The following is a 27,270-nucleotide window of genomic DNA, read 5'->3' as shown; positions in this document are numbered from 1 at the left end:
TCCTTTGCCTGGTTAAAGTGTCCATTTTACGCTATTTTCTGATCTATGTTATAATGTTTCTTCATCAAAAACATACCTGGAGTTGTGTTTTGTTTAGCACACAAACCCTGCATATTTATGATGACTTCTTCTCTCAGACGTAGACAAACAACTCCAGGCATGTTTTTGATGACACGCTTAAAGCTCACAAAAGTTCATTTTGCGTAATATAGGACCTTGGAGATTGATGACCAGTAATAGGAGTGGGTGGTAAAAAGAGTTTGACCATAGAAGCATAAATTTTTAAACAGAGAAGTATTGTCACAAAGATCAGATCACAATCAGTTTTTTTTGTTTTTGTCCATCCCTACTGGATGATTTTAACACATAGTCTTGTTTTCCAAACACAGGTGATCGCAGTAACCAGTGTCCACAGGGCTTTACTCTAGTGTCTGCTGGTCCTTATTGTGCAGGTGAGTTTTTGTTACATTTGTGTTAAACTGTTGTCAGTTAAATTTTTTATGAATTTGATGTTTGAATGTTGTAGATGAGAATGAGTGTCAGGTGGGTAACCCCTGTTCTCACACCTGTCACAATGCGATGGGTACTTATTACTGCTCCTGCCCCCGAGGACTCACCATCTCCGCCGATGGAAGAACGTGCCAGGGTAACTCTGCATGGAGTTTTTTGTTTTGAAATATATATTTTTAATAATTCAAATATTTATTCAAGTTTTTCATCCCAACAATATTAAAGGTGCATTATGTAACGTTTCTGTTGTAACTATCTGCTACACGTTTTTTGTTGTTGGTTTCCCTGGAATGTTCTTTTCTGGTAAGGGGTCAGCTTCCACTGCACGGAGATGAGTATTAAATTTGATGGAGATAAATAGTCTCCACCAGGCAATGTTACCAGTCAGATCTGTGGAAAGGAGACCCTGCTCAGTTAAAATGCATGTTTTTCAAGTTACTTTTTCTTAGCAATGAAGAACAGCTGTAATTGAATAAATGCAAGATGGTAAGTTAAATGTCACAATGTGGAACATTCTAGGTAAATCAATAAAATCTCCATGAAGGCAAGAAGACTTACCAGAAAAGTTGCACAGTGGCACAGTGCACCTTTAAATGAATTATCTTAGACTCACTTACATATTCAGACATTTAGACAGTTACATGCAAAACAAAAACCTATTTACTCAAACCCTATCCTTCAACATTTTCAGTAGCTGTGCACATGTCACTAGTCCAGTACTTATATTTCACTGATATTATTAAAAATTGAAGTACTTTTAATCATATGGAAGTTACATTATTTGTTTTATAGACATAGATGAGTGTTCATTGGGTGGAAACGTGTGCCATGATGGACAGGACTGTGAAAACACCATTGGCTCCTATCGCTGTGTGATGAAGTGTGGGCGGGGCTTCAAGAGGACCACAGATGGCCTTAGCTGCACTGGTAATATATACACTGCACTACTGATATTTCTCAGATAATTTTCTTTTTTTTATTTTTTTATTATTATTTGTTTATTAATTTTCCAAGACAATAATTACACTTACACATATGCAAATATTATTTAAAGAACAAACATTTATTTTAATCTTAATCTTCCAAATAAAATACAGATTTTTACTTTTAGTTTGGAAAAAGAGAAAAAAAAGAAAAAGAAAAAAAAACAACAGAAAACTCAATTTGGTAGCAAACAGAACATTGGGCAAATGAGCACTCAAATAAAATCCAAACATATCGTTTTAAGAAAACTCAGCCGACCCTTCCATATCGTTTCAAATCTCAGATAATTTTCAATGCAAAATAACTGAGGTAACTTACATCTTTGCAACCTTCTAATTTTCAGATATTAACGAGTGTCAGGACTCCAATCCATGTCACCAGCACTGTCTGAACACTATCGGGAGTTACCGCTGTGCATGTGAACCAGGATACCAACTCAGAAACAGACGATGCATAGGTACATTTTACATTCCAAGCATTCTTATTCCCCACATATAGTTTTAATTAAATCCAATTACCAAATACTGTTTGAACCCAGACATAAATGAATGCCGTCAGAGAGTCTGTCGCTCAGATCAACAATGTAAAAACACTCGAGGTGGTTACACGTGCATAGACCTGTGTCCAAGTGGGATGACCAAAGGGGGCAATGGCACATGTATAGGTGAGTATGTCTATAAACTGTATAACATTAATATTAGAGGAGCTGTAACTGATTTTTACTATCTTAAATTGTGAAAAACAGAACTAGTTTATTTTAAACGGTTTACAGTAGTTCAGAGTTATTCCCCATTTACCTTATGCATTGAGAGCATCCTAATTATTCACTGTGATGAGTTTTAAAAGCGGTTTTCACAACCTGACACCTAACACAAGTGGTGTTTTGACTTCACAATTCATTCTAATGAGATGCACACAGTACACAGCAGACTTATCTTTACTTCAGGAGCTGCTTATACAATATATCTTTGCTCACATGTGAAAAAATTGGGTACAGAGACTTTAACCATAATATTAATTAGTTCTGTGATTTTATGTGTAGACATAAATGAGTGCAGAGATGGTACTCACCAGTGCAGATATAACCAGATCTGTGAGAACACCAGAGGGAGCTACCACTGCACCTGTCCACGGGGGTACAGGTCTCAGGGAGTGGGACGTCCTTGTGTGGGTGAGTACAGCCTGCATTCAGTTTAACAACAACAGATGGACACGTGTTTATTTCTCTGTTTAGGCTGTTATCTAATGACCTACATATTACCAATACACTTTTTGCTTAGCATCTCTGTACTCAAGCCTAAAATCTTGTTTCTTTTCTTTAAATGGGAGTAAGTTTCTTCTGTTTAAAGTGAATGCTGTTGTTTGACTTTGGCATCGCTTACATAAAGGAATACTGACTAACTCAGTGAAGTACCTGCTCCTGTGTGTTAAAGGTTTACTGCATGGCGTGTGTTTATGTTAGTGAGGGACAGAGCACAGTGGAGGCCAGCACCATCTGTGTTCAAACTTTCCTGTCTCACTTTTCTACTTTGTTCAGGCTTTTTCTTTGACCTGCAAAAATGTCTCTTTTTTCATTGGCATCATTCATATGATTAAGTGAATGCTCACATCTTCTTTATATTGTACTGTACTGTTCCTCTGTTGTTAATCAAAGAACAAAATATTCTGTGTTCATTATACAATCATATTTGATATGATTTGAGTGCTATAACAATGGGTAGATCTTAATGTTATTTTATTAGAAAATCATAAGTCCAATCTCCCATTGACAATTCCTTTACATTTGTCCAATACATTTCTGTCTTAGGGACATGAGAATGTATTGTTTTCGTGGGGTCATTGACATTTGCCTTTCTCTCCTCTTCATTCTTTGGGCCTGCACCCTTCATTCTTCACGTTCACTCTTCCCCCTCTTCACTCCCCTCTCTGCTCTTCCATATTGTTTTGCTTCATCTTGCTGTTTTTCCTGGTGCTGGCCTTTCTTTGTGCTGAGGGCAGATATAAATGAGTGCGAGCGGCCTCCTCCGCCCTGTGCCCACCAGTGCATCAACACTCCGGGCAGCTTCAAGTGCACATGCCCGCCAGGGCGCCACCTGCTGGGGGACGGCAAGTCCTGCGTGGGGCTGGAGCGTCTGCAGCCCAACTACGAGAGCTACTCTTATGGCTACCGCTCCTCTCAGAGCTCCGCCCCTCACAGCTCCATTCAGCAGCACTACCACAGCATGGCCTCTCAGAGCTACCACTCCTATGGGGCAGCCAACAGGGGGCGCCCCAGGGCCCGCACCCAGAGGAGTGTGCACGCCTCACAGCACAGCTCCCTCATGTGTCTACATGGGTTTGAGCTCAGAGGGGGGCGCTGTGTAGGTAATTACACAGAGAGGGAGCGGATGAAGTGAAGTAATGTTGTCTTAATGTAAACTGTACCTCTGTAGACTCAAGCCTGTGTCATGTTGTGTGTCTCTCTGTGTCTCTGTTTTTGAACATGTGCAGACATAAACGAGTGTGAGGTGAGAGACACCTGTCAACATGAGTGCATGAACACCCCGGGGAGTCACCGCTGTGTGTGCCCCGCTGGGTACAGACTCATGACCAACGGGAAGACCTGTCAAGGTGAGGACCACAGTACTGTAACATATTATAGGATCAACAGAAACATATGAACATGTAATATCTTCTGTCTACAGACATAGACGAGTGTCTGGAGCAGAACATTCAGTGTGGAGCAAACCGAATGTGCTTCAACATGAGAGGGAGTTATCAGTGCATAGACACGCCCTGCCCCCCCAACTACCTACGAGACGCAGCCACAGGGTAAAACAACAATACTCACACTTTCACTCAGCCTGGACTGGACCTGCACACCAGCTACATTAGGAAATATGGATATTAAGACGCTTATGAGCTTTGGATCTTATCAAGTGGATATATTTAGTGAGATTCATGTTTGAGTTGTCCTCCTATATTGTCCTGCATTTGAGGCTTGAGTGTTCAGAAAATGTCTCCGTTCACTTACCCACTAGCTCCGCCCACTGCTCTATACTTACTTGAGCCATTCATATATCATATATAATGTTTTATATCGTTTTTTAACAATAAAGACATGAAACGGAAAGTCAGCGCCACTATGAAGGGATTACCTCTTAATTCTGCAGTTTTGGACAGATAGCCAATGGTCCCATTTTTATTACTAAGATATTTGAAATCAATAATGCAGAGTACATTGAATTACATGTGAAATAATTATCTATGTGTGTTCAAGGTCTCAAAGGTCTTAGGATAGTTTTTGTTTGTTTTTGATGAGGAATCTACTGTGCATTATAACATAGATAGCATTAACATAGATAAGAAAATAGCAAAATATAAGCCCTTTAGTATAACTATATAAATATATGCTGTGATGTCAAATGAACCAAACCTATTGACTGTGTTGCAGGTTCTGTCTGAAAAACTGTCCTCCGAATGACCTGGAATGTGCCCTGAGCCCCTACGCTCTGGAATACAAACTCCTGTCTCTACCTTTTGGAATCGCAGCCAATCAGGACCTGATCCGCCTGGTCGCCTACACCCAGGATGGAGTCATGCACCCCAGGACCACCTTCTTAGTTGTGGATGAAGACACCACGCTGCCTTTTGCATTAAGGGACGAGAACATGAAGGGGGTCCTGTTCACCACCAGACCCCTCCGAGAGCCCCACACATACCGCATGAAGGTCCGAGCTTTGTCCTACAGCGAAAACGGAGGGATCGAGTATCAGACCACCTTTATAGTTTACATTGCTGTGTCTGCCTACCCCTACTGAGCACTTTAAATCACAACAAGAGGCAAGAGACTGGCAAAGGATCATCTATATAAGAATTAGTAGGGATGGGATGAGTACAAGACAAGACGAGAAATCGAAACCAAAATCGCAGTTTGAGTGGACGCCATTATCGTAAAGGCTGCAGTTTTTGAAGTGTCATAATTTTCTCCACAAGCAACAGAATATCCTGTCTTATTCTGCGTAAAAACTGCTAACCCTGAAGTTTATATCTGTACACACATGTTCTGAAATCTGATTCTTGTATTAGTTTGTCAGTTTATATTTCAATCTTTTTGTCCATTCTCCTTGAACAGAATCTTATTCTACAATCTCAAATACAATCAAAATCACAATACTTACTCTAAAATTTGATATTCTTTTCTCAAGTTGTTCAGGTCTAGTTCACATAAATGAGACAAGATGAGATTTTGACATAATATAATAAATAAATTGTATGGTTAAGTTGACAACTGCAGAATTATAATTACATTTATTTATCCCAAATAGGAGATTATTTTTGTTGTTGACATGCAGCCAACCAGCAGAAGAAATTGAGTCATAAAAAAAGTTAAGAGAACTATCACTATCACAGTAAAAATAAAATCTGGCCTCACATTATATTTTTGCAGTTTTTTTGAACTATGGACTCTAAAAATAAAACTCATCAGCACAGAACCCTTTTTTGTCCAGGATCACATCATTTTACACATGTTCAAAATTTTTACCTATTTTATTTCTTGCGAATTTTGTGGTCAGAGGTCTTGTCCCATCCCTGCAAATTACACAAGCAAAATGAACTGAAAAAGACTATTTGAGTGCTGTAGTGCTCAGACTGTGGTTGATTTAAACAGGGCTGAAAACTCCAAGAGAGGATGGACTAAACAGCCTTTGATTCCTGAAAACCTCACTTCAGCCTAAGAGACTTCAATATTCAAATTTTTGTCTTTGTTATTAAAGGTACACTATGTAACTTTTTGGTTGAGGGTCCATTACCTGCCTGTTTCTATGGATGTGTCATTACTCTGCCTAGAATATTGCACAGTGTGACATTAAACAGCTCTAACTTACATTTATTCAATTACAGGTGGTTTTATAGCTCAAAAATACCTAGAAAAACAGGCATTCTGACTGTGAGCGGGGTCGCCTCTCCACAGATCTTACCTGTAACTTGGTCTGGTTTGGTCTCCATGATGATAGAAAAGTTTAATGTCATATTGTGAAACATTCCAGATAAAGAAATAATATCATGCAGAACAAACCTTAATGGAACCTCCACCAGAAAAGTTACACAATGCATCTTTAAGCTTTATTTATATGAAATTTTATTATTACAGATCCCCTTCATGGAAACAACCTTTTTTAATTCAGCGTTTTTACATCTACCTATTTTTAACTTATTGGGATGTGCTTGAAGAACTAGAAAGTAATGTGGTAAAACTTGACCCAAAATCCAAACTTTGTACTGTAACATGTGCACCAAAAAACATCAACCAACAACAAAGATGTACTTTATTTTTATGAATTGTACATAGCTATTGTTTATCTTAATGTATTGGGATGTTGTATGTAATGTATTCATTTTGTAATAAAAAGGAAACAACTATTGGGTGTATTAAAGATGCCTGCCAGAAAAATCACAAATATTATAAAAACTATAAACCAGGATGAGGGGGCTTTTTACTCTCACACACCTGGGATACTGTCCTGAGGAAGTCGGACTGTAGATAGCGCTGTCATACTGCCTCCTCCGGTAGGAAGACAGCGCCAAAACCTGTAAAAATCATCTGACCAGACACGTCACAGCAACATCACGTGACCACTTTGAGGAAGACCACTAGTGAGCAGTCGAAACTGTCTGGTATAAAAACAAACTAATGCTCTGCAAAAAGAACCTAATAACTTAATTATCAGAAGAACAAATAAGTCATGTTATAATGTTGTTACCTTCTCAAAAACAGACCTGGAGTTGTGTTTTGTTTTATTCACACACACGAGTAATCTTTATTATTAGTCTGTCTACATCTCAAAAGCTCATAATGTTCTGTTCCAACTTGTGATGTAATAAAGCTGTGGTTTTCATCTTAACAGCTCCTTTTAACTTTAGTTCTATAGAGATTGGCAATTCCAGGTCTCAAATGATCCAAATGATTCTAGTGAAAGTGTGTTGAGTTTAAAAACACAGTGGAGCTGTAGAGCCCTGTATCACCACGGCATCAAAAGGGGTTTTCTGTTTGAAATAACTCAGCCTAAATATGCAGGATTTTGTGTTAAACATGTGTGAATGAAACAAAACACAACTCCAGGTCTGTTTGTGATGAGGAAACAACATTATAACAGAGATCAGAAAATAGTGCAATATGGGCCCTTGAAGAATGAAGAATGAACGCTCTACCTATAAAGATTTTCAAAATAAAAAACTGAGACATCCTTTGTTTGGAATGGTTAGTAATAATAAAACTGTGTGTAATAAACACACAAATGCATAATTAAAGCCCTCATGCTCTCGTCGAGGTCACATTGATCCAAAGACTTTTTTTTTCTCCGCTGTCTTGGGCAGGTGAATCAGACCCAAAAATTTGTTTTCTTGCCTGGCAAAACTTAATTTGAAAATAAATTTTTGGGTCTGATTGACCCGCCCCAAGAGAGCAGGAAGGGAAAAAAACTTTTCTTCAGGTCAATGTGACCTCGAGGAGAGCGCAAGTTAAAGAAAAATGTTATGCACTTGTGAGTCGATAGTGTCATACTGTCTGAGTCTTTTGGTCATTTTTAAGCAGATTTTCTGTATTTTACCTAAACAAATGACAATTTATGCCTCTCTTCAGTGTTGGCAGGGATCAGATTGGTCAAAAATAGGGACTTCTGGAACATTTCTTGTATAAAACTGGGACAGGAGACACAACGCTCAAACCTGGGACTGTCAAGGATAAACAGGGACGTCTGGTCACCATATATAAAGGTGGACTGTGTAACTTTTGGAACTTTTGTAACTAATGGAGGGTCTGCCACCTGCTTGTCTCCTGCTTTACTTGAAATATTCCACAATCTGGCATTAAAGTAGTCTCTGTCTCTATGGCGACAAGTAGGTCACACCCCCAGTCCAAATTACAGGCCAGATCTGCGGAGAGGCGACCCCACGCACAGTACAAATGCATGTTTTTCAGAGTATTTTAGCTTCCTGTAATTGAAAAATCCAAGATACAGTAGATATGTTTAATGCCGTACTGTGGGGGGATTTCAGGCAAAGCAAGAGCATCTTCACGAAGACAAGCAAGTGGATGCGATTCCAGCAGAAAAGTTACCTAGTGCCTCTTTAAAATGACATTGGAATGCTTATGAATGTGTGTGTGATCTGTTATGGTTGAAGGTGCTGACTATAAGAAGACTATAACACAATGTTTATCACCAGCATTCTTACATTTTATTATTTTAATCAAAAAGCTAAACATAAAAATTAGTTTCATATAAGGCAATTGTCCATCAGTCACAAACGATTCAATTCACATTTTCTTTTCAGTCAAAGCAAAAAAAACAAAAACAGTATTAGACCAGAAATTCACAAAACATAACTGTTATTTTAGTATTCAAGTCAACACTGCAACTGAAAAACTCATCTATATACTGTCTTTTTTTTTATAGACTTAAACATGTCTCAAAGAAAGGATGAGTTTTTTGCTAATTGTTTTTTTTTATTACAGACAATATAATCAATAATCAACAATTGATACTTCACTGATATCATCTTCAATGGGTGAGCTGATTTGTGCAGTTTAAATCCATTTTGTCTTTTTTCTTGAGTTTTCAGATGATCCTAAAATGTTTTTTGACAGTGTTTGCTAAAATGTGCATTGTGTCACCGTGGTAACTCCTAAACATTCTGCCAATAGATATACTGTACATGTAGAACACCCCCATCATGATGTCATTGCAAAGTATCAATAGCGATATAAGTTTTTCGATACCGCACCCATCTCTCTCTCAAAGCATGTTTAAATCATTTGACGTGATATCACAAAAAAAACAAAACAAAACTCAAATCGATCTAAATGCCCAGTACGAAAAGTTAAAGAAGCAAAAACCAAACAAGCATATTACACAATTATGTTTAACTAATACTAATCAATACATTACTTCAATCATATGAAATAATTATTTGGCAACATACATTTTTACATCCTCATGAGGCAGGCGTTGCATTTCAGATTTCTTCCTTTGTGAGTTGTGCAAGTGTGGTTGAAAATGGATGTAAAATAATACTGATTTTTAAGCTTAAAATAAGTTCTTAATACTAAACTTGCGACACAGGATTTGATCATCTTAATGCATATTATTAATTCAACACTTTTTTGATTATCCAGATGATAATAATAATACATACAATATATCAGAAAAGTGCAAAACTGCCTGTAATGTCTTGGTTGAGATTAAAATTTTGCACAATAAGAGAATTGATTTTAAATTGAAACAAACAAACACAAAAATGCTAAAATATCATTTTAAAGTACCCTTGGTGAAAAATTATATAACAAGTTTCCTATTGTTCATTTTAAAGAAAGACAATATACAGCACATTATATTCAAATTTTGCATATATCTAAAAGAAAAATTGCAGTTTTTTCAATTTCTTAATTTGGAATTACAGATTTTTCAACAATCCCAATTAAACAGGACATAGATAATCTGCACAGTATGGTGCCTTGTACAGGACAGCGGAAAGACCGGGGAGATGTGAAGTGGAAGGATTAGATTACTGGTGAGTAATAATAATCCTAAACTGGGCCAGACAGTACGGGTGAATGAATAAATGAATGAAGAGATGTATCCCCCTCCCCCCTGTGTGTGCGAGTGTGTGTGCGCGCGTGTGTGACATCAACCGCTAAAGGCTAAAGGCATAATGTGGAATCCATGAGTTGTTAGTGTTGTCATAGCAATAGACAATAAACGAAATATTCTATCTTTTGAATGGTGAAAAGTCCTCAAAATGGCGCCTATAAACAGGTGGATTAAACCTGTAAATAGCAATAGGATTAGGGCCTGTACCTCGTCTTATACTCCAGACAGTATATTGTAAAAGCAGCTATTGGTAAAGAGATTCAAATTATATGCGTTTTAAAAAAATATTTTGTTAGATGAGTGTGTAGGCCGTTTAATAAGGTTAATAAGGTTGTGCTCTTGCTAGAAAGAAATGAAACCTTAGACATTTTCAGCTATAGAGAAGGGATGAATGTATACAATACTGGTATACTGGTACTTTTAAAACATTTTAATGGATTTCAAGATATCGGTTCACTGGATGGATAAGACGATTTACTAGTTGATGTTTGCCCAAAACCCCTCAAATTATTAAACTTCTACTTTTTCAAAGCTCTTCTGTAGTAACAGTTACAGAACACATATGGACAGGGGAGTCTACGGGGGGGATAAAAGGATCTGTTGTCCCGGGCCCCATGCAGGGTCTTAGGGGCCTACTTAATAATTTATAAGAAATTTCTGCTGATGCGCCCGCATATGGATTATATTTAACCATTTTGCCATTTTGTCATTTTGTTTATGTTCATATTTTCAGTCTCTGCCCTAGAATTTGTTCATCTCAGATATTGGCAAATACTTAAAGCCAAAGTATCGACATCGGTATTCGAACAGAAAATTCTGTCATTGGATCGGTGCATCCCAACTATAGAAACCAAATGATCCTAGTACCATGTAGATCTGTACAAGAACACTTTAACTTTCCTTTCATTGCAGAATCATATTTCAACATTGAAGTTAATATATGGATCTCAAGTCATAACTTTATTTTGAGTAATTTTAACATACCTTAACTTGCTATCATCTTGTCTTGTTATCACGTTATATTCAGTCTCATATAATTGTTCATTTGTGGCCTATTCCAGTTTTGCAATCAAGATAATGAATCGTCCAAATTATAAACTTGAAACGTTACTGCCAAAATGTAATAAAATACTGCAAACATGAGTGTCTAGCTAGAGGTAATAATAAATAGCATGCCCATTAGTAAAATGAGAGTGAGAGATGGCTTTCTGTAGCACCCTGTAATGATATATTAAAGTAGGCTGTATTCAGTTAAAGGAGTGAACCGTTTTAAACCCAGATTATACTTGCACTCAGCAGCAGCCTTTCATTGGGTTAAAAGGTTGCTGTTGTCCATCTGGTTGAGTGAATGAAGCGCTGCTCTCATCATGTGACGTGAAGTGCTCCTGGTTTAGATCTTGGTTTAAGATCCTGGTCTAGACCGTCTTTCTGGCTGTGAGGACCCTGACGATGCTGCCCACTCCGCCCACTGCCAAAGCCTATCATGAAAACACAAGAAAATCACATGTAGAATCAGTATAGAAGAAATAGTGTTCAAATAAAATGTTAAACAATGTTGTATGAGTGACTTTCAATTTTAAATCACTCAAATGTCCGTGTATGAAGCTACACACCACTCATATTATATTTGTGATGCCAAAAAACATTATTAAAACCCTTAATGCAGGAGTCTCTTTTCCTCCAGTGAGCTACTTTTAACAAAATGAAAATGCCAGAGAGCTACCTATTTTAACAGTGGAAGAAAGAAACTGAGTAAATATAAGAGCCTCGGCAAGCCTTAGACGCGGAACAGTTAGATGCTTATAAAACATAAACTTCTATCCATTTATTAGTGCACAAAGTTAGGCGTGAAAATGATACATTACAATCAAATTTTACTTATTCAGCACAATACGTCAAATTCAGAAATTCCTTGTCGAGCTACTCTAAAGGGGGTGCAGAGTTATTCATAGCTCCCGAGCTACAGGTTGGAGACCCAAGCCTTAAAGGGATCAGTTAAGAGTTGCCTAATAGACAGATAGCAGTAACCAGAAGGGAAGTGAAACTACCAGTGACCTAAATGAGAAGAAAGCTTCCGTAAGCAGGCCAAGTTAGTCATTTCTCAGTATAATGCAGGAAAATACACAGATTTAAAATACATGAAATCAAAGTTAAAACTGTGAAAACTGTCACCTTTTCATGCCACTGGAGCAGCACGGCGCTGCTGTTTTCTGAGGGCCTCTCGAAGCCTTTGTAGATGTATTTCATGAGGAGATCTACACTGTTTCTGTCCAAAGACTGAACACCTTTCTCTATGTCGCTGCTCTTGAACGCTGTGAGCACTTTAAGAACCAAACCCTCTGCTCGATCCTGAGGGGAAGGGAAGATAGAAATTAAAAAATTAAAATCACAATTCCCAAATGTGTTGTATGTTGTGGTAATATATATATATATATATATTTATTTATTAATTTTTTTATTCAAAATTCATTTTGGTGACAATTTCTCACCTTGACATTCTGGTTCTTTGTGTTGATTGGTGGGTTCTTCAAAACTGCATGCAACGCCTCTATTAGACTCCCCGTGCAACAAGGGTTAAGGGCTACAAATGATGATTATTAAATGCAAATTAAGCCATTCAGATGACATGACATGTTCCACAGTATGGCATTAAACTTGTGTGACAATCATCTATCAACAGATCTTAAATGTAACTTGTCTCCCTGGAGATAGATATGTTTTGTTTCATTCACACATGTTTGAGTAACCCTTTATTATTAGTCTGTTTACATCTCTAAAGCTCAAAATGCTCTGTTCCACCTTGTGATGTCATGTAGTGGCACTACTCAAGTTACCCTTTACCTTTTATTCAGTAGACAATGTCAATTCTAAGGCTGAAATCATCCAGATGATTCTAGTGAAGGTGTATGGACTTTAAAAAACACAGTGGAGCACTTCCTGTATTACCACGTGACATCACAAGGTGGAACAGAATGTTTCTGTTAAACATGTGTGAATAAAACAAAACACAACTCAAGATAAAGCTGTGTAATTAATACAAATTTGATTACGCAAGTATATTTATTTTATTTTTTAAATATAGAGATTGTAGAACCACAGGATATATAGTTTATTTTGTATACATTTATACTTTTCTATGCCTTATTTCATGTTCAAAGTATATTTTATTCATTTTATGTTTTATATGTCGCAACACTACTCTCAAGTTTATATTTGTAGCCTAAAGTAATTTAAAAGTTTTGCATAAATTATCAATAACAAAGTGTTTTGTTGTGTTTTGGTGCTTTTTGAGAGAAAAATGCTGATGTAACAAAAAAAATAATAATTGTTTGAATAATGGTGATTTCAATATTGTCCAAAATAATTGTGATAACTATTTTTTCCATAATCGAGCAGCCCTAACTCAAGGAATGTTTTTGATGACAAAACAACATTATAACATAGATCAAAATAGTGTAAGATGGATCCTTTAAGGCATTTGTCAGTTCTAAATCTTCACTAATGCACTGAACTCTTTTAAACTGCCTAATATTTTGTTAAGTTAAGTAGCCTGTGCAAGGATCTGTTTACAAGTTAGCTCCCATGACCAAGCATTCAGAAAATAGACTATTACAACTATATTAAACTATGTTCTGTAATTTCAGAAGCCTTTTGTATTTATGACCAGAAAACTCTTGTTATTTGTCTGTTTGGCATGCAACAACAACTAGGCCATTGGCTACTGCCCTCAGATCCTCATTCATACATTGTTAATCACACTATATAACCATAGATCCTCGTGTGAGCTGGCAAACAGGCTAATTCTTGTCAATGTAAAGGATATTGTCTGATGAGAGAGTCCACCTCCGCCTCGTCTGGACCCAGCTGGTTCTCTGCTCCGTCCTCTTCATCCACGAATTTGTTTTCATCGTATTCATCCACGTCCACCCTCCGGAAGCGCGCAGACGCGGGTTGCTTCGACATTTTAACCTGCCGTAAACAATAAATGGACCGCGTATTCAATCAGTGTGGATAAATGAAGAGTTCAAGCTCAAGTCCTCGGTCTTTGAACCCGTAGCGCTGTTCTTTGATCCCGTGGCTGGGTTCTGTCACACCGGAGCAGCAGCTTCCTCCTCAGCCCGTGGTGCGCTCTGGGGACTTCCGGGTTTGGCGCATGCGCAGTGGACACAACCAGGACTGCAGGTTTGAGGCAGTAGTTCTATGTTTTACCACTAGAGGGAGGTATAGCATAAGACATTTGAATGCTCCAAGGTACTGTACTGACACCACAATATTCTTTAGACCAGTTTAATTTAATACAGACGGGGACAGCTAAAAGTATTATTATTAAATAGCATTTTTTGTTGTAAGTGTGAGTTTTGGGTCTAGTCATAATAGAAAGAATCTGGTTCAACATTTCTGAATTTACTTTTTAGATATTTGTCATGAATGTTATCAAACAGGTCTTTACCCCCCATCAATCATTCTTAAAGGAGCTTCATTCCAGCTGCTATCATACTTTGTAAAATAATTGTAATCTATTTATCTATCAATCAAATTTAGTGCGTTGTTTTAGAAAAAATGTGTGTTTTTTTATATATTTAATATTTATTGTACAACGCGTGATGGATGAATTTTATTAATTTTTCATGGAACAAAACCATTCTGCACTGGAGCACTGTAACACTTTATTTTTTTATTTTGTAATTGTGTTTTTATATGTGTTTATTGTACATAATGTGGATGAATGAAATGTGAGCTGTGGGCCCAGTCTCTCAAATCTGCAAAACAAATTTACCTATGGGTGTGAATAAAGCAACCTAACCTAACCTTACCCATCAGGGAGTATGACATCATCACATTCTAGAATCTGAAAACCACCAATACTAGTATATCCTGCGCTCTTGAGACTACGATTATGCGCACAACTGGACTTGGGTTGCCAGAGCCTTAAAGATGCATTGTGTAACTTTTCTGGTGAAGAGTTCGTCAAATGCTTTTCTCCATGGAGATGTTGTTGATTTGTTTCTATCATCATGGAGACCAAGGAGAGAGGCATTTTAGGTTTAAACCAGTTGGATTACACTGAAACTGGCAACTCTCATGTGAGATTTAGATCAGTTCTTGAGAACCAAAACAACCCCAAAGAATAACATTAACTGTTATCTTTTCAAGCAATACTTGTTCTGAACATGTCTACCTCGTATCTGGGGAAGTAGTGGTGAAAAAACACAATGCACAGCCTTTATAAAGTGAAGAACAACAGAAAATTGTGTGTTTGAAAGTACATCTCTCATGTGACATTATTGATACTTTGCAGTTCATCACGTTGGGGGTGTTCTACATGTATCTTTAATGGTGGAATGTATGGGGTAACCATGGTGACACAATGCAAACACTGTCAAAACATTTTAACATTGTCTGTAAACTCAATAGTGAGCGTGAGCTACTGAAAACAGTTTCTTGTGATTATAATTTTATAGGTGAACAGACAGAGCAGAGTCTACAGTTAGCATCACACTTCCAGAGAATTTTGATGACCTCAGCTGCAAAGTATCAGTAGCACAGAAAATCATTTAATGCCTTATTATAGTATTCTGCAGTACTCCCCTATACGTCCTTTGTTGGCATTTGAATGTTGTCAGTATACATAACGCCCCACTGGACATGTTTTGTATTCTGATATTTTTAGACCACTTCCTACTGTATTAATAACACAATCTTATTTATGCAACAAACTGAACAAAGCACCTTAAAACGGAAACAGATAGTGACAGGATGTGGATAGTACTAATTCACATTTACTAGAGTAACGTTTTGATGCAATTGTACTTTTCACAATACTTTTCTAGCATATTACTTCTACTTGAGTTGTGTTTTATTGAAGTAACACTCTAACTCTCTTAACTTAAGTTTACTAAAATACTATGTGTGGTATTTGTGTATAGCCAAATTTTTTACCTGTTTTAAATGTATGGCTTTTAATAGTATTACTTTTTATTTCACTTGTATTCATTTGAATGCGGTCAACACTCAGAAATACCAATACCAATGAATTTAAAACCTATTATGGTAGGTGCCACAGAGGGGCGTTGCTGTGTTCTTAGACAAGACACTTCACTGATGGAGCAGTCTGACAGCCTCCCTTTAGTCCCTATAGCCTAGAATATCATATAACTATTACTTTTATTTCCTGTGTAGTCATTTGAATTTATTAACATTAACATTAACATTTATTTCTGTATTAATAACTAAACACAACACTGCATATTTCTACAAAGAACTAAACAAAGCAGGTCTCTCTCTCTCTGGAAACTGAAGGCGATAATACAAAGTCACTAAAGCACATTATATTTATACAGCGTAATAAATATGTTTATTTTTAACTTGGAGTGTAACAATATCCTAGTGTCACGATACGAATATCGTCACGGTATGAATCTCACGGTACCATATTTATTTTGGGAAAGCTCACGGTATGGTAGGGAGGCTCACGATTAAGGCTGTAACAATATCCAAATCTCTCGGTACGATATTTTCACGATATACATCTCACGGTACGATATTTATTGAGATATTTTGTGGAGGCGAACAAAACTGTTAACATGCTACTTTTTCCTCTTAAAATGCCCTGACAAGACTTAATCCAAAGAACTAAGACTTAAAAGTGTTTAGAACTGTTATTTCTTCTTGTAGTCTACACTGAAATGGAGCAAAGGATCATGGTCTATGTAGTTCACTCTGTCTTTTTTTTAGCTACTTGCTGCACCATAACTCTTAATATAAGCAAAGAGGCTTGTAATTCGATATATTGTGATGGTCGACGATATTACTGATATTGAGAACTTCGACGATACGATATCACGATATTTCAGTTATTGTTGCATCCCAATTTTTAACCTGTTGTTAAAATAATTTCTTTACATTTCTTTAAATTATTAATATTAGTTAAGTAGCTCAGTTGGAAGATCGTTTGTCTGCTGATCCAAAAGGTTTGTGGTTCGAATTCTGCTCTTGACATAAACATCACTGGTTGAGGGGTCAAATCCACGGACCCACGGGTTGGTGGTGTGATTCCAGCTCCCACATCTGAATGCTGTCATTGTGTCCTTGGGCAAGACACTTAACCTACCTACTGGTGAATGGGTGAGTGGTTCCTTGTTGTAAAGCGCTTTGAGTGACTTGAAGGTGGAAAAGTGCTGTATAAAAATGTGACTGTTCACTATTATGATTATTATGTTGTTGTTTGAATATACACAGAAATACACATCTGGTTTTCACACACAGATATTTTTAGACTCTTGCTACTGTATTAATAACTACTACAACCACTCATCTCTACAACAGACTAAACAAAGCAGCTCTGTGTGTGTGGAAATAGTTTTGCATCACCTTTCTCTTGCATCATTCTACAAACATTTGGACCTGATAGATTAGATATACTTGATGTCTGCGGTATCCTCACTATCACCCTTTCTATCTGTATCTGTTTCCTGACTCACTCTTTTTACAACAGCTCTTCGTATTTCACCCGTGTCTCTGAAATATTTGCTTTAGCGGCCCTTACAACTGGGTGGTCTCCTCCCGGTGCGTCCCTGTGACGTACGGTCCAGCCTGCGTCACTTTCGCAACACAGGAAGAATCTTTCCAGACGTTTTAAATTAATGTTAGGTTCCTAAGCTGGAGACTCCAAAAATCTAAGCGCTGAGTCAAGGGCTGGACTGTAAAGAAGTATATTTTTCCAATTACAGAAACTATGGAAAACAGAAATGCCAAAATGCCCTAAGATTACTGTAACCAACGTCAGAATTCCTTTTCGGGAAAGCTTGACAAATTAAAGGGGCACTGTGTAACTTTTCTAGTGGTTGGTTAGTCATTACATTCACATTCAAAATACCTTGAACCTCATTTGTACGCTAAGTTTGTTATTTTGTGTTGCTAAACTGGAGACTGCAAAAATCCAAGACCTGAGTCACAGTCAAATTAAAGGGGCACTGTGCAACTTTTCTAGTGACTGGTTAGTCATCACATTCATTTATTACATTACAAAATACTCTGAAAAACATGCATTCTGTCATTGAGTGCACTTGCCTCTCCACAGATCTGATCTGTAACTTGGCTTGGTGACCTCACCTGCTCGTTTGCATGCTAAGTTTGTTATATTTTGTGTTCCTAAACTGGAGACTGCAAAAATCCAAGCGCTTAGTCAGGGGCGGGACTGTGCAGAAGTGTATTTTTCCAGAGACAGAAACTACAGAAAACGGGAATATGAAACTGTCATAAGATTACTGTAACCAACGTCAGAATTCCTTTTCCGGAAAGCTTGACTAATTAACTTAGTTAACCCCTAGTTAACTAGTTAACCCCGGCAGCACTGTGAGGATTCTTTTCTTTGATTTCTCCAGTGCTTTCAACACCATCCAGCCACTGCTCCTGAGGGACAAGCTGGAGACTGCCGGTGTGGACTGTGACCTGGCAGACTGGATTCTGGACTACCTCACAAACCGGCCCCAGTTTGTGAGATCCAAGAACTGCGTGTCTGACCTCCTGACTGGTAGTGTGGGGGCGCCCCAGGGCACTGTCCTCGCGCCCTTTCTTTTCACCCTCTACACTGCAGACTTCAGACACAACACGAACAGCTGCGCCCTGCAGAAGTTCTCTGATGACTCTGCCATCATTGGCTTCATCAAGGATGATAATGATGTGGAGTACAGAGGACTAATACAGGACTTTGTGGACTGGTGTCAGCAGAACCACCTCATCATCAATGCAGGGAAGACCAAGGAGATGGTGGAGGACTTCCGCAGATGTCACTCTACTGCCCTCTCAGTGAACATCCAGGGAAGGGACATTGAGAGAGTGGACTCATATAAGTACCTGGGTGTTCATCTGAACAATAAACTGGACGGGATTCACAACACAGATGCACTGTACAGGAAGGGCCAGAGCAGGCTCTATCTCCTGAGGAGACTCAGGTCTTTTGGAGTGGGGGGGCCACTCCTGAAGACCTTTTATGACTCTGTGGTGGCATCAGCCATCCTGTACGGTGTGGTCTGCTGGAGCAGCAGCATCACAGAGAGGGAGAGGAAGAAGCTGGACAGGGTCATCAAGAAGTCCAGCTCTGTCCTGGGCTGGACTCAGTGCAGGAGGTGGGGGACAGGAGGGTCCTGACTAAGGTCATCTCTATGCTGGGCCATGAGTCTCACCCCCTGCAGGACGCTCTGTCTGCTCTGGAGAGCAGCTTCAGTGACAGACTGATTCACCCTCGCTGTGTGAAGGAGAGGTTTCGCAGGTCTTTCCTTCCTGCTGCTGTCAGACTTTACAACAAACACTGCTAACACTGAACATGTACCAGTCAATCATAACCATGTGCAATTATTTTTAAGTCTATTTTTAAATTATTTTAAGCTATTATTTATTATCTGTGTTACCTTTTCCTGCTGTTCTGAAATTGTGTGTTGCAACACTGGAATTTCCCCACTGTGGGACTAATAAAGGCATATCTTATCTTATCTTATCTTATCTTATCTTAGAGCTGAATCACTTTGCACCTGTAACTGACAAAACTGTTTTAGAGATCGTTACCAGTCTGAGTTCATCTACTTGCTGCCTGGACATGTTACCCACTAGATTTCTAAAGTCCGTCCTCAACAGTTTACTTTCACCACTCACTCACATAGTTAACATGTCACTTCAATCTGGAACATTCCCAAACGCGTTGAAAACTGCGGTCATTAAGCCTCTCCTAAAGAAGAGCAGTCTTGATGCCACAGTACTGAACAATTTCCGACCCATCTCAAATCTGCCGTTTTTTGGCAAAGTCCTTGAAAAAGCTGTTTACCAACAGCTTACGAACTTTCTCCAAATGAACAACTCCTTTGATGTTTTCCAGTCAGGTTTTAGAGCCCACCACAGCACTGAGACTGCTCTTATCAAGGTGACAAATGACATCCGCCTGAACACTGATGCAGGCAAAGTCTCAGTCTTGATCCTGTTAGATCTGAGTGCTGCTTTTGACACTGTCGATCATGGGATCCTCTTACAGAGACTAGAGGACTGGGTGGGCATCTCTGGTACTGTACTAAACTGGTTCAAGTCCTATCTAGAAGACAGGAAGTATTTTGTTGAAATTGGAAACTGTGTCTCAGATCACATGGCCCTGACCTGTGGGGTGCCTCAGGGGTCAATCCTGGGCCCCCTGTTGTTCAATCTCTACATGCTGCCATTAGGCCAGTTAATTAAGCAGCAATAACGTGTCCTACCACAATTATGCAGACGACACTCAGATCTACGTCTCTCTGGCAGCAGGAGACTATGGACCAGTGGACTCACTTGGTCACTGCATCCAACAGATCAGTGTGTGGATGCAAAACAACTTTCTCCAGCTAAACTCTGACAAGACTGAAGTCATAGTGTTTGGTCCACAGAAACAAAGGGACAGTGTCAGCAGTCACCTCCAGTCTCTCTCTCTAAAACCTTCAAATCAGGCAAGAAATCTAGGGGTAATAATGGACTCAGACTTGAACTTTAACAGCCACATCAAGTCAATAACATCTGCAGCCTTTTACCATCTAAAAAACATAGCGAAAATCAAAGGTTTACTGTCTAAATCAGACTTGGAGAAACTTATCCATGCGTTTGTCTCCAGTAGGTTAGATACTGTAATGGTCTGCTCACTGGTCTCTCCAAACGAGCTGTGAGACGCTGCAGAACATCCAGAACATCCAGAACATCCAGAACGCTGCAGCTCGGGTCCTTACTCGAACTAGGAAGTACGAGCACATAAGTCCTGTGCTCAGGTCTCTGCACTGGCTTCCTGTGCCTCAGAGACTAGACTTTAAAGCAGCTCTGCTTGTGTACAAGTCTCTCCATGGCCGAGCACCAAAGTACATCTGTGACATGTTAGTGTCATATGAACCATCTCGCACTCTGAGGACCTCAGGGACCGGCCTCCTGCTGGTGCCCAGAGTCAGGACTAAACAAGGGGAGTCAGCGTTTCAGGTTCATGCAGCTAAAACCTGGAACAGTCTGAACATGTGAGACAGACTCTTCTGTGACGCTGTTTAAATCCAGACTCAAAACATTTCTGTTTAACTGTGCAAATAACTGAAAGGTTTTCATTCCGCACTCTTCTCTCCAATTTATGTCTGTTTTAATCTTCATGATTATTTATGTTTTGATTTGTTTTTATTATGATTTTAATGTATTTCTTATTCTGTAAAGCACTTTGAATTACTTTGTGTACGAATTGTGCTATACAAATAAACTTGCCTTGCCTTGCCTAATTAAAGAGGCACTTTTCTAGTGATTGGTTAGTCATTACATTCATTTAGTACATAAAATAAAATACCTTGAAAAACATGCATCCTGTCATTGAGTGCACTTGCTTCTCCACAGATCTGATCTGTAACTTGGCTTTCTCACTTGACTTTGGTAACGACTTTGAGCTGATTCAGGAGCGGGACCGTACAGAAATTTATTTTTCTAATGACAGAAACTACAGAATACGGGAATATGAAACATCAGAATTCATTTTCCGTAAAGCTGACTTGAAATAATAAAGAACTGTATAACTTTTGTGGTGGATACTTAGTCATCCATGGACTAGTATTGATCTCGAAATCAAGTTGTTATTACATTACAAAATACCTTGAAAAACATGCATTCTTTCATTGAGTGGGCTTGCCTCTCCACAGTTCTGATTTGTAACTTTGCCTGGTGACCTCACCTGCTCGTTTTTATACTATGTTTCTTTAAAATTAAAGGCACATTGCTCAAATTTACTGGTGGAGGGTCAGCCACCTGCTTGTCTCTATGGAAATGTTGTTGCGTTCTCTGGAATGTTCCATGGTATGACTTTAAACATGCATCTAGTGTTTCTATTGCTCAAAAATACATGAATTTCTTTTGTGCATAGGGGCGACTCTCCACAGATCTGAACTGTAATGTTGTGTAGTGCTTTAACCTGCTTGTCTCCTTCGTGATAGATAGGTTTAGTCTATACTGCGGAACATTCTAGACAAAGAAACAGCATTTCCATGGAAACAAAGAGGTGGCAGACCATCCACTACATATGTTACACAATGCACCTTTAATGTCATACTATGGAGCAGTGTAACATTTCTGTGAGGAGGGTTATGTAGCGGAAGCTCAGCCAGAAAAATTTCACAGTGCACCTTTAAAGTCGCTCTATACATGTTTTGTAACTGGAATGTTTAATTTCCGGACATTTGAGTTCAGATTTCGGACTCAGTGCCTTTGGGAATGAAAGGAAAACAGTGCATCCCTGTTTGAGGCCCAGATCCTCCTACACACAGGCATATAGACACTGCATATTTGGCCTATATTACATTCACAGACAGTTAGAAGGTCATTATTCAAAACTGTGCACAAGTTACCGGAGGCAGTAGATTAATGGTCTTATATTATGTAAAATTGACTCTTACGATCTTTAAGTCATGTTATGATGCTGTTACTTCCTCAAAAACAGACCTGGAGTTGTGTTTTGTTTCATTCACACATGATTAAGTAACATTTTATTATTAGTCTCTTTACATGTCATGTCCAAAGCTCAAAATGCTGTGGTCCACCTTGTGATGTCATGAAACTGTAGTTTGCAAGTTAACAACTGCCTTTTACCTTTAATTCAGCAGAGATTTGCAAATCCAGGGCTCCACATGACTCTAGTGAAGATGTATGGAGTTTAAAAACACAATAGAGCACTTCCGGTTTTAGCCTGACATCACAAAGTTGAACAGAGTGTTTCTGTTTGAGACAAGAATAAAAAACTAACTCCTTGTACACTACCGGTCAAAAGTTTTAGAACACCACACTTTTTCCATTTTTGTACTGTTTACTGTTGACCAAAACATTTGATTCATGAAAGTGTCCACCTTTGGCAGAAATAACAGCTGAACACACTCGTGGCTAGAAATCAAATATTCTTCAGAAAGTTCTTTCCAAGTCTGTTGCAGAAGTTGCATAAATGTGTGGCACTTGTAGGTTGCTTCACTCTTCTGTCCAGTTCATCCTAAAACCAGCTCAATTTGATTTAAGTCTGGAGACTGTGCTGGACACTCCATATTTTCAAGTTTACCATCTTGTTCTTTTTTCCTGAGGTAGTTTTGGCAGAACTTGGACTTGTGTTTTGTATCTTTTATCTTTTTCAAATCTCTGGCTGTTCGGTATTTACCTTTGTACCATTTCAATCTCTTCATTGGACTTGCACGACTTGAATTGCAATAAATAACTGGAAAAATGAGGGTGTTCTTAAACTTTTGACCGGTAGTGTATGTATTTGTGATGGTGAAACTCCATTATAACATAGATCAGAAAACAGCGTCATATGGGCTCTTTATGTGGACTTCTTTACTGTAAATGAAGTCTCAGCATTGAAACATGACTTCCTATAAGCTTTGCAATATATGACTTTTATGCCCTTTACTTGTACAGGCTTCACAAAGGTTCTTGAAACATGTACTGTGGGAAAAAATGAAGTACACTGTGGATCAGAGAATACATTTTATAAATTGTGGCGCTGATACTCTCTCCCTCCCTGTCTCACCCTTATCTTATCTTTGTGTGTACACATTACACTTCATTTATCATTTGTTGAAAAATGAAATTCTGCAGTAAAGAGTAAAGAGTATTCACCTATGGCATTAGTTTTTAATCAGTTTTATTTGACATATAAGAATATTACATTTGATCATGCATTCATTATGATTTTTTTCTTTTTCAGTTGTGTGGACAGTCAACAGTCCTATAGTTCTGCTGTAGTGTTAAGTTAAAGGTGCATTGTGGAGCTTTTCTGGTGAAAGGTCCGTCACTTGCTTGTTCCTATGGACATGTCATTGCTCTGCCTGGATTGGTCTATTTCACACTTATTAAATTACAGATGGTTTTATAGCTCTTTATATCTCCAAAATACTTTCAAAAACAGGCATTCTGCAGGATTGCCTCTCCACAGATCTGACCTGTAACTTGGTCTGGTTTGGTCTCTATGAAGACAGAAAGGCTTAAGTCCATAGATGCTCTACCAGCAAAATTACACAATGTACCTTTAAGGATTTTTATTTTATTTTTTATTTTTAGAAAGCATTTCAAAATATACAAACAAATAATAATACAAATCAAAACAATGTAACAAAAGTCTAGAGTTACAGGCTCTTATTTAAACATGCATTTGGTAATGACACTGTAAAGGGACATTTTTGGGAATTATGGACATAGGGCCTCATTTCCTAGTGAGCCAGAGTGTTGGAGAAGGGTGGAGACACTTTTTAAAATATTCCATCCAGTCCTTGTATTTGCAGAGGTGTTAGACTAGTGCATGTCAATGGCCGTAGTTATCCTGCCACTAAAAACAGTCTTACTCACTAACCAAAACACCCGAAGCAAAACAATTTATTACACCAGACTGTCCATGTGAATGTCCATGTGTCCAAACCAGCTCGATAGGGTTTACGTCTGGAGACTGTGCTGGACACTATATGTTTTCAAGTTCACCATCTGTTTTCCTGAGGTAATTTTGGCAGAGCTTGGCCTTGTGTTTTGTATCTTTTATCTTTTTTTTAACCTCTGGCTGTTCAGTTCTTACCTTTGTACCATTTCAAGCTCTTCATTGGACTTGCACAACTTGAATTGCAATAAATAACTGGAAAACTTTGGCTAAACCTTTTGACTGGTAGTGTTCCCCAGATACATCACAATGCACCTTTAAGGTTAAGTTACACTGTATTATTCTCATATGGAAATATGTCCTCTCCATTTGACCCATCCTTTAATGTTGACGTGGCACTTCATCAAGTCAAGGCTGCAGTGTAACTCCCAGTGACCCATTTCCAGATCTTGAGCTAGTCTTGGTCAAGAACTAAAAGGTTGGAAGATTTTACCGTATGTATGCTTTTGGTTGATGTGGGAAACCAGACTGCCCAGAAGAAACCCACCCAGACACAAAGAGAACAATCAAACTCCACACAGAAAGGCCATAGAAACCAAACCCAGAACCTTCTTGCTGTGAAACGTGAGCACTAACCCCCGTGACCCTTCTTCTCTCCCTCCTCTGTCCACTCCTCCAGCCCCAAACATGTGGAGTCTGTCCGGGCCTGTCTCTGCCCCACCTCGCTCTCGGTGAGGATGACTCAGCTGATGGGGGCAGAGGCTCACACCAGAGGCTCTCGTGCAGCACACACATGAGAGATTTCAAAAAGAACTCCTCAGGTCGTGTTTCACTGGAGGGAAAGTCATTATGCACATTATTGGTTCTAAATTAAGGAAATCTCTGCTAATTATCATATCTGATGTGGAGCCAGTTTTGTAATTACACCTGCCACACCTCTGTAATATTCAGTGCAGTTTATTTTTCTACAGCCCAAAATCACCTCACAGGACCTTTGATTATAAAACCAAACTTTAAAGGTACGCTGTGTCACTTTTCTGGTAGAGAGTCCACCATCTTCTGGTCTCCGTGGAAATATTGCTATTACTGTTTTGCCTTAATTTTTCCACAGTATGGAAAAAAACTTGCTAAACATTTCCACTCAATTTCATTTCTCTCCAGTGACTAGGTCAGGAATTGGAATACAGTAGGCGGTTTGCAAGAACCCCCGAAGTTGTAAACGGCACACCAGCCAGTCATCGAAGAGCTGTGAAGCTATGACGTCAAACTCAAGCTCCTGTCTGGGTCCCTTTTGTGGTACAGTACAACAGTAAACAAAGTGGTCGAGATGGATGTAAACGAAGCCATACATTCTGTGTTGGCAATGATTCCCGAGATCAAAAATTTAAAGGCGGAACAAAGAGAATGTTGGGTGAAATTTATCAAGGGGAAAGACGTTATTGCCCTTCTTCCTACGGGATTTGACACACTATATGCATCACGACCAAATAGCAGCGATTGGTTAAAGAAAAAAAGTACCCACCTACCATCGAGCGAATGAAAACTAATGCTACAAGGTCAGACGGTTTCCACAAAGTGAATCCGGCTGATGAATCAGGCTAAATGGAGTCAGGTTAACAGTCAGGTCTATGGACAAACAAGCCTGCACATGGTAATAGTGGAACAATCCAAGCAAGGAAATAACCTCTCCACGGAGACGAGCAGGTAGCAGATCCTCCACCTTAGAAGTTCACACAGTGCACCTTTAAATTATTATTAGATGTTAACTGTTGGTCTGAAACGTATAGGTTTATTTTTGCTTTTTATGATAAAACTATTGTAGCTGGTTGGATGAGTGTTTACACATAAACCCAAAAGCTGATCCCTTCTCCAGTCATTGTATGGTGTTGTTGTGTCCTTCGGCAAGACACTCGAATGTGCTGTGAGTGATGATGGTGGTCAGAGAGGCGGATGAAGCAGGTTGGCCTCCCCACTTTTAGAAATCTAACCCAGGACAGCTCTGGCTTCCAAAGTAATTTCCCAAACAGACTGGAGAATGAAACTATCTCTTCCACCTTTTGATGTTATGTGAGAATACAGGAAACGCTCCACTGTGTTTTTAAACTCCATACACTTTCACTAGAATCATCTGGATGATTTCAGCGCTGGAATTGCCAATCTCTTCTGAACAAAAGTCAAAATGTAGCTGTGGTAACTTGAAAACTGCTGCTTCATGATAATCGATTTTTGATGAGATAACAGTATTATAACATTTAATCGTACCCACACCTCTTACTTATGTTTCAGGTTCTCATGTTAGCTCCATCAGTGCCAGGGCTCGATGCCAGGGCTCTCCGTGACAAAGAGGAGTCCCGGCATCTGCACATAGTCTCCCTTGGGTGCATAATTAACGGTGTGTATATCTGTGGATGTGCTGGTTTGAATGGGAGTGTGTGTCGGAGCAGGTGTTGGAGCAGGTCTGAGGTGGGACCATGTGGGTGGCGAAACTTTCTCCCAGGACATTTTTAGTCTTGAGTCTTTTATTTGTGTCCTGGAGCACAAAAGACTGGCATATTTGAGGCTCACAGTATTATATAGAGTTATGCATGACAGATTTTATTATATGGTGCTGTAATGTGGTAAACACACTTAATGGGCTCATATTACGTTATTTTCTGATCTGGTATAGTGTTGTTTCCTCATCACAAACAGACCTGGAGTTGTGTTTTGTTTTATTCACACATGTTTAACACACACTCTCTGCATATTTAGGCTGAGTTCTTCTCT

General features: G+C 38.8%; 2 protein-coding genes across 2 annotated transcripts in view; one reads left to right on the top strand and one right to left on the bottom strand.

Annotated features, from left to right (window-relative positions):
* The window catches only part of hmcn1 (hemicentin 1), a 113,264-nt gene extending 106,367 nt beyond the window's left edge, over nt 1-6,897 (top strand). The window contains exons 98-107 of the mRNA XM_055164762.1: nt 390-452; nt 527-646; nt 1,303-1,437; nt 1,838-1,951; nt 2,033-2,158; nt 2,537-2,665; nt 3,493-3,858; nt 3,985-4,104; nt 4,179-4,305; nt 4,928-6,897. Of these exons, the coding sequence (XP_055020737.1) occupies nt 390-452; nt 527-646; nt 1,303-1,437; nt 1,838-1,951; nt 2,033-2,158; nt 2,537-2,665; nt 3,493-3,858; nt 3,985-4,104; nt 4,179-4,305; nt 4,928-5,294 (1,667 nt within the window). The 3' untranslated portion in view covers nt 5,295-6,897. The remainder of the gene's footprint in view (nt 1-389; nt 453-526; nt 647-1,302; nt 1,438-1,837; nt 1,952-2,032; nt 2,159-2,536; nt 2,666-3,492; nt 3,859-3,984; nt 4,105-4,178; nt 4,306-4,927) is intronic.
* A 1,792-nt stretch (nt 6,898-8,689) lies between these two features.
* On the bottom strand, nt 8,690-14,261 carry arpc5b (actin related protein 2/3 complex, subunit 5B). Its single transcript, XM_020933358.2, has 4 exons — nt 13,948-14,261; nt 12,614-12,686; nt 12,297-12,473; nt 8,690-11,602 (listed from the first exon to the last, which is right to left on the bottom strand). The coding sequence occupies exons 1-4, from the start codon at nt 14,085-14,087 to the stop codon at nt 11,540-11,542; spliced, it is 453 nt and encodes a 150-aa protein (XP_020789017.1). The 5' UTR covers nt 14,088-14,261; the 3' UTR covers nt 8,690-11,539.
* Between the last annotated feature and the right edge of the window lie 13,009 nt (nt 14,262-27,270).

This window comes from Boleophthalmus pectinirostris, unplaced genomic scaffold (assembly GCF_026225935.1).
Source record: "Boleophthalmus pectinirostris isolate CB_2022bp ecotype Guang Dong unplaced genomic scaffold, ASM2622593v1 HiC_scaffold_7, whole genome shotgun sequence".
In the NCBI taxonomy this organism is placed as follows: domain Eukaryota; kingdom Metazoa; phylum Chordata; class Actinopteri; order Gobiiformes; family Gobiidae; genus Boleophthalmus; species Boleophthalmus pectinirostris.
This window is presented reverse-complemented; position numbering and strand designations above follow the sequence as displayed.